The sequence below is a fragment of the Physcomitrium patens genome, chromosome 4 (assembly GCF_059467195.1).
Source record: "Physcomitrium patens ecotype Gransden chromosome 4, ASM5946719v1, whole genome shotgun sequence".
Lineage (NCBI taxonomy): Eukaryota > Viridiplantae > Streptophyta > Bryopsida > Funariales > Funariaceae > Physcomitrium > Physcomitrium patens.
In genome coordinates, this window is record NC_143413.1 from 17,198,864 (window position 1) to 17,206,945 (window position 8,082).

The 8,082-nt window shown below is 39.7% G+C and overlaps 1 protein-coding gene across 4 annotated transcripts; it reads right to left on the bottom strand.

Annotated features, from left to right (window-relative positions):
• Positions 1–450: 450 nt before the first annotated feature.
• Positions 451–5,499, bottom strand: LOC112281444 (polyadenylate-binding protein-interacting protein 7). 4 transcript variants are annotated; one of them, XM_090250019.1, is made up of 6 exons: positions 5,178–5,499; positions 2,908–4,106; positions 2,296–2,680; positions 2,111–2,181; positions 1,433–1,557; positions 451–1,245 (listed from the first exon to the last, which is right to left on the bottom strand). In XM_090250019.1, exons 2-6 carry the CDS (start codon positions 3,919–3,921, stop codon positions 954–956), a joined length of 1,887 nt encoding a protein of 628 aa, XP_090106145.1. In that variant the 5' UTR covers positions 3,922–4,106; positions 5,178–5,499; the 3' UTR covers positions 451–953. The 4 variants fall into 4 exon arrangements, with proteins under 4 accessions (XP_090106145.1, XP_024373731.1, XP_024373730.1 ...); XM_024517963.3 differs by having other exon boundaries at positions 2,908–3,992; positions 5,178–5,427; XM_024517962.3 differs by having other exon boundaries at positions 2,908–4,044; positions 5,178–5,401.
• Positions 5,500–8,082: the final 2,583 nt, after the last annotated feature.

The following is an 8,082-nucleotide window of genomic DNA, read 5'->3' on the forward strand; positions in this document are numbered from 1 at the left end:
TCTACTACATCATTGTTAAAACTATTATGTTTTAAAAAAACATTTCTAAATGTAATGTATACATGCATAAACACACATGCAACTCTACAACTGCACTCACTAACACCACGAATTAGGAGTAATGCAGTATATGCATAGGATGGTCATGTGTGTTGCAGGAACGTTGATAGTCACTTAATTTATTCAAGTTAATTCTAGTTATAAATACAGGTTACGTATCAGTAAGTTACTGAATCCATGATCGTGTAATTTTAGTTTAGTTTATATGGCTCTTTGATATCTTATGCATTATACGTGTTCGAGCAAATACTCTTTCATTATTCATGCTCTACGCATCCTGCCTTAGTTTAGCTTCCTTTGGATTACCAATTGTTCTGTCCACGTATGAAAAATTCTGAAAGCGTTATGCCGTATTTAATCCTAAAGAACCTCGAGACTCGGCGCTTGCAGTAGAGAAACATCCATGCCAAAGCCACAGAATCTTCTTCTGCAACTGACAACTCTGGTTGGAAAAATAGGCACCGTACTATAAGACACTCTCATTGCTCACATGTTTTTTAAAAACCCTCCTAAGAGACCTATTTCATGCCCCAGGCAACGTTCCACTGTGTTTCGCTATAACCTCATGATTGTAGAGACGAGGTTGACAAACATTACACCTACAAAAGAGTGCCTGCCTATATTAAGCTGCACAACATGGAAATATCATACTGGCAGTGACCTAGCACTGTTTGCGTCTCGAGTAAACCCTCTATGTCAGCGCTGCTCTACTAAACCCAGTGGCTGGTGAGAAAGGATCACTTAACAGCCCAAGGGAAAACCCTAAAGATTCATCTACAAACTGAAGCAATTGTTAAATGTACTTGCCGAGCATGCATGGCCACATAACATGGCCCAAGGGCTTGCTTGTCCAGCCAAGTACTGGAATACACTGTAAGAGAAAGACAACCCCGTCATCTTAAGATAATGCGAAGCATGCCAGCTTGGGGCTCTGTGAATTGTAGATGCTCCTCCTCGAGCAAATATTTTTGCACAGCTGCTGGTAACCGAGATGGTGTTCGCGAGCCCTTTGTGTGGTGCCCAGTACCCACACAGATGAATACAGTTTCTCGTTGCCTGGTATTTCTTGTGTTATACCTCAACTGCGCAATCTCACGTTTCAGGAATGGAATTGCTTCACTCACATGCAGGCCGTGTAAGTCAATCAGACGTTGCCCTGGGGAGTTGGCATAAGTATTTGAATTCCTGTGCCCACAAGCCAATACCATAATTATGAGCCTTGACCACAGGAGACGCACCCTCCTCTAAAAAGAGCGCATAAAATGCAAAATGATTAGGTGTGAAATAGTTTCCCTTTCAATGCTTCATGATGTGCTAAAATAACGAGAAGAAGAACACACAATCCAAAAAGCATCAAGGCAATATCCAGAACCTTTGCCAGAAGATAGCCTCCCCAGCTTTACTGTGGGCAGCTTTCATTTGCTCATTGTGCCACTGTCCTTTAGCACCCAAATCCTTCGCCAAAGCTTTGTTTCCTGTGAGATAAGCCTGCCTTGCCTGTTTGAAACAATCATATTCCACAACCTTAGGGCACCGATTCCCAAGACGTTACCGAAGACGACGAAAAACTCTGACTACACGAGAGTTGCGAATGGGTTTTAGTGGACTTGATAACTTGTGATGCTTACAAGAGAAGAATGAAAAGGATAGAAAACCAGTGCTGCACACAACTGGTTCGTAGAATCTACCACTACGCATGATATGAAGGACAAGCAATGTAAATTAGAAGATATTTGTCCATAATTAGCTGCAAAAGTGAGGATGCAGAAGGACTTGTCTATTTAACAACTATGGAAGTTTGCATATGCAATGACATGCGTAATCGCGAAATAACCTTCTGAGCGGCAAAATTCAACACGATACAAATATCTCAGCAACATTCTGAAAAACGCAACTAACAACCTCAAATTGAAGTATCAAACGATGGTTGAGCTGGTCTGTACGTCTCAAACGATGGAACCTGACTGCACTAACTTACAAGGTAGTAATCGAACACCAGATTTCTCCTACAAACCCTCATTAATCCCTCTTTAAGGTACAAAGTACACACCTGATCAAAATAAGCATTTCGAACACGTGCGTGATCCCGAGCTTCTTCCCTCATGTCTGAGTACATATTCGCTGCAACACACTCAAGGGATTAGTAATAGAACTTTTAAAACACTTAACACGTGAAGTACAAGGATAACAAACTCTTAAGAATTATTAGAAAATAAGATTTCTAAGAAAACTCACCAACAGAGTCTCCTGTCTCCAGCCAAGCTACGGGAGAGTGTACTTCATGCCCATGCATGTGAAAAGCCTCCAATCTTTCATTGTGAGAAACTCTTGGTTCCCTCGAATATCTACCAACTCCTGGACCTTGAGATAGACCCCGTTGAGCACCCATGGATAGATCCACTCCGCCATTCCTCTCAAACTGTAACTGAACAGCTTGTTGCGCTGCTTGCTTTCTCACAGCTGCAGCAAAATCGGGGACAGACCTAGACTCTCCCAGAGATGCTCTTCCAGAAATCTTCTCATGTCCTGCTAAAGCTGGAAAATCTCGTGGTGAAGGAGGTGTAGGTGCAGGTGTAGGTGAAGGCTGGAATTGCTTTGTCGAGGCACCTTCGTTTTGCAACTGCAGAATGCATGAGTTTAACACAGATCAGTGAAGTCAAGGCATAAACTGTAAGAAAATTCCAAGCACAAAGTTTGCCGAGGCCATATCAGCAGGACACAACACACGAGTAAGAACCAGAATAAAACAGGCATACCATAATTTTTCTCAGACCCACCACGATATCCGCTATCCTTGTCATTTAGAAACAGATCAAGCTCATCAGAGTAAATAAGTATGTTCCGTACCTCAAGCTCCGTAAGCATGTCCACTGTAAGAGCTAAATCCCCCCCATTGGCATAGTAAATCTCGGCAAGACTATCAGAGGCAAACCCAGGAAACTCGGTAGCAAGAACAGTAACTGGATCGATAACCTGAGTTAAGTCTTCTGGAAACGTAAGATCTGAACCACCCCACTCAGTGAATGCGCTTACGGTTTCGTTGTTATCAGTCCAAGCAGGCTGCCTATCACGACTCACCTGCTGAACCGGAGACCGTAGCTCTGGCATGTATGGCCTCACAAAGCCAGGTCCCATGGAAGAGGTTGAGCCCTCCGCACCATTGTAACGAGCGGTGCCTGCTCCAGAAGAGCTGGAGCTGTAGGTAGGCACTCTGGCCAAATTCTGATTAACTCTACTATCGAAAGTAAAATGCTCTCCTTGAGCTACACTCCCAACACCACCAGCCCAGCTAGTGGGAAGGACACTCCGACCAGGGACCTCGAGAGAAACAGGCTCTTCATAGTCTGTACTCTCCACGTAATCCCCAAAATCAAAATCAGGCATGAGATCGTCTGGAAGCTGTGCACGACATAATCTCCTATACTCATCGTCTGAAGCATTTGAATTGGTTGAATTTGTTCTATCCAGTCTTGAACCTACAGTCTCTCTCTCCCCACTAACTGCTAAAGTAGAAGATTTCTGTGCGTCCCACGCTTGTCCCGTGCTTCCAGGTGAGGTAGCGTTGTATGCCTTGGGTACAAACTCTGCAGCATGGGGATTGAGATTCGTCCGTGCTGGGGTAAGAGAAGAAGTAGATGTCGACTGTGGTGGATTGGACTGGCTTTGTGAGGATGACAAAGTGAGACTCTGATTGCTAGAATATCCAGGCGCATCATTGATCCCAGATGTACTCTGATCTCCCACAGCAATAGATAGGCTTGACATACTGGCAGCGATACCTTCGCCACCAGACGGTCCTAACCCATTGCTTGTCGATTCCATTTTATGAGGCTCACGAAACTCTCTTCCATTATACCCCATAGCGAAAAGCCTTGCAGATCTTCCCTTAGAACGTTAGCACCTTAAACGTGCTGAAGGTTCAAGTTAACTGTCTGCAAGCCCAGAATTGCGTTTCTCAGCCACGAAGAGAGTAATGAATTGGTGCTACACAAAAAAATTCCCGCCAAAAAGCCGTGGGATGTTAGCAGCTCCTCGGAAGAACAGTCCTACAAGAACACAAAGTGAAGAGGACATTTAAAGGATTCGCTCAAAAAACTAGAAACAATCGAAGGATCTAACCTGAAAGAACAGCAAGTTGAGAACTAGGACTCTAAGGACGTATTCAAAAAACGGTTAAGAGCTTTGGCATTCAAAGTTGCAACATACAAATACCAAATCGAACACAAGAGTTCTACGAGCAAGAAGATTCGCCACTGTTTTGCTATGAAAAACAATCAAACTAGGAAAAACTTCGAGAACGCGAAGTTAATGCGGGTTCTAGTGCGTCGGAGCACACACTGATCAAAGTTCATCCGAAACGCACAAAAAGTCGAAAATTGAAGACGACGATTCATAAACTTTTGGATTAGAACCGGAAATGCTCAAAAAGTTCAGCTTATGACTAATCTCTTCCCAAATAGATCTCCGAAACCATCAGAAACCCTAACTAAGACAATATGCTCCTTTCGAGTTCAGAAGTCAACTTTAAAGTAGCAAGCCCGCAGATTAGCAGCTTGATACTACAAGCCCCGAAACAAGGGTAAGAGTCATTCTCTGACCCTAAAAGGAAGCTCAAATTTCTGTCCTTAAGCACATCCACACCTCGCAGAAACCGAAATACAGCTAGCACACTACCGGCAACCCCGAGGAATATCACCGCCATTTTACCCTCATATTAATCCTTAGCCTCCAATTCCACTCTCAACATACACACGTAAGCACAAACCACACTACTGCGGCAGAAACATTTCACACACTCGAATACACCAAGATGTGACAACAACAACAACAACAACAACAGAAAAAATACAGCATCCAAAAACAAAAAAAAAAAAAAAAAAAAAAAAAAAAAAAAAAACCAGGAAACCTCAGTGCCGTCCCACAACAAAAGCGAGAAACACCGCCACAATTAACTCCGCACACACAGGCACAAACACACACACAAGGGAGTCTTCAAGCAACGCATTGCCAGCGATGCAAGCACCGAAAGATCGAATGCGAAGAAACGGGCCATAAAGGAAGAATCCCTAGTACCGAAGGGAAGGGGGGGAAAAAATTCCTGTTCTAGTACGGTTTACCTTATCTGCAAGGCGGCCCTTCATGTGAATGTGAGCGTAAAAATATTGCCCCGCTGCGAAAAACAAGTAGCGTTATCGCAATCAATCTAAACTTATCTTAAGCGAGAAGAAGTCCGTTGCCACAACCTGAACACAATCACAACACAGACACTCTCACACACACACACACACACAATCTCTCTCTCACTTCCTTTGCTTATGCTTCCCCCTTTCCCCTGCGACGAGGAGGAGTCTTGCTTCTCTGGCCCGAAACGGGGAACATGGCCCAGTCGTCGGAGGCTTGGCCTTTATGCCCGGGAACGGAGCCGGGAACGCGCCAGGGAACCGAGATCCCGGTTCCCTCGGGCGTGCGCCGGGTCCGCTGCTTTATGTCGCAGGAGTGGAGTATCTTGAGGGCCACATGACGGAAGGGTGGGGCCCACCCCTCCCACCCGCGCTGCTGGCCCTCGCACCCACTCCCACCCCACTCCCCCCGTCCCGTCTTGTACACATGTCGTCATTCCACGACCTCTGGGAAAAGTCTCTCTCTACTCGTGGCTTACTAGTGAATTTTCTGGTGCTTGCTTCCCTTGGTGGTGTCCATTTCATCACCCCTTATTCCCTGCGTATTCTCTGTGTGTATTCGTATGTGTATTCGTGTATATTTTTTGTAGGACGTCACGTATAATTGGGCCTTTGGAACTAAGCCTGCTCTTGTAATGACCTAATTTCATGGACTTTACTTCAACTTCAACTCCAGTCAATGTCTTTTGACCTCTTGCAAACTGCAGTAGATAAATCATACCATTTTCTTTGTGTTTTATCTTTTTTATTGTGTGATTATTTCCTTTGTTTATTTTTCTCTACTTTGTAAGTGCCTTCTTTGGTCCTACATAGTGAACCTTTTATAGCAAAATCCAATACTCAAATAGATAAGAAATCAATTTGGATATAATAATTTTTGAATATCATTCTTTGAATATATATATATATATATATATTCATACATATAAAATCATATCATTTATTTATTTCAAATTATAAATACATTGAAAAAAATCTATATTTTGGATTCATCTATTATATAAGATAGTTTGCATATAAAATAAAGAAACAAAAAAGCCATTTGATAGCTTTTGAGAAAGAAACTTTAGGAAGTTGGAGAACTTAGAGAATGCAAAGTAGTTGGAACTCTAAGTATCTCCAAGAACCAAGTTGTTAGGACCCAATAACAATTTTTTTCACTTGCTAGATTGATCAAGGCCCAAATGCAAGGTATTGTGCTTGCCACTTTTTGCATCCACCATTCCTGTCTATTTTGAATTGGAATCCATCAATTTTTCTTTCTTGCAAGATCTAAAGCCAACTTTGCATTGTATTTGGAAATATAATAAAGTTATAGGAATTGAAGAGCCAAAGATGATTTGTAAAAAAGAAAGAAGTATAGGATTTAAAGCAATTGGTGTAGATCAAACAATAAATGTTGTCAATTGAAGGTTGGGTGGTTACAATGTATTGGTGGTTCAATAAAGAAGAGGTTGATTATGGATGTAAAGTAGAGGTTGTGAATTTTTGGTGCATGTATTATTTTATTTTAAATTTTAAATTTAGTAGTGGTAGTATAGTAATGGTGGTGGTGGTGGTAATATATATATATTTTTTTATTTTATTTTTATCTATTTTATTGATACATATGAATATTATCAATTTTTATGAGATTTATCTTCATTGAGACTTATTCTATTGTTTTGTGGCTTAAAATTGGTTTTGGTGGATAGATTGGTAATCAAATTGTTTTAAAGCTGATACTTGTAGAGTTCTTCTCTTTGAGTTATTAGCATTGCAAGCTTGAATCTTTCAAGTGTAAAATACTTACTTTATATGTATATTCCTTGAGATAATCTAAGAGCCATCTATGAGTTGCTACTACTATTGATAAGATATGGTTCTATGATCTAGTTTTTTTTTTTTTTTTTTTTATTATATGTTATTTACTTCTTTTGGTATCTATTTTAGACTCTCTCTTGCAGTTGTTGTAAATCAATGTATCTTTCAAATTATCAATGTTAGCAAAAACTTAATTTCTATTATAATTGATATCAATTGTGTATTTATACAAAGTAGTTAATCAATAAAGTAGTATGCTTCATTGACTAATAGTCCATATTATAATGCTTTGATTTTTGATTTCAAAAGATCTAGCTTATATTTTATACTATTTTGATAGAAAAATTAATAATCACAATGATTTTAGAAATGATATTTGCAAAGTTCCTTCCTTCAAGTCTTTTATATAATAAGCTCTAATTTTTGCAAATAGTTATGTATGTTGCTTGATAATTTTTTTTATAAAGATAAGTTTCTTAATAACACATGTTTCATGGATATACATATATATTTTAATAAATACCTATATGATTAAGTAGAAGTAGATAAAAATAAATAAAAATAGGTTAATTTCATAATACCTTCTAGAAAAGCTTCCTAGAAGCTTCATAGATATTACTTTGACTTTACATATGTTTGTAGTTGATTATTAGGTAAGAAACTTGATCAACTACTTAACCACATGTTGATAGTTTTTTAAAAAAGCTAACTTTGTGGCATACATTTAAAAAACTTACTTTACAAGTTCAGATATGTATCTTGCAAATTTAACATGTTTTGGAAGTCGTACATGGTATTGCCACATAGCTCTTAGTTAAGAGTATATATAGAAGCAAGAGTGAAGCCTTCTTCACTCTTATCAATGCTTTTTTAGTTTTTAGTCTTATTTCAAGATTTTTTAGTCTTCTTATTTTTAGCAATAGCCATTTTAATTCAATACTATATCATCTTTGAGTGACTTTCTAGTTCTTTTTAGTGATACAAGAATGTATTGAAGATTTCTTTCTTCAAGATTTGTATCCTTGATAGTTTGACAAAA

Coding starts and splice junctions, on each gene's coding strand:
- LOC112281444 (XM_090250019.1), bottom strand. CDS start 3,921: ATGGGGTATAATGGAAGAGAGTTTCGTGAGCCTCATAAAATGGAATCG. Junction 1,558..2,110: donor GAAATGCTTATTTTGATCAG/GTGTGTACTTTG, acceptor TGTTTCAAACAG/GCAAGGCAGGCTTATCTCAC. Junction 1,246..1,432: donor GAGGCTATCTTCTGGCAAAG/GTTCTGGATATT, acceptor TTGTGGGCACAG/GAATTCAAATACTTATGCCA.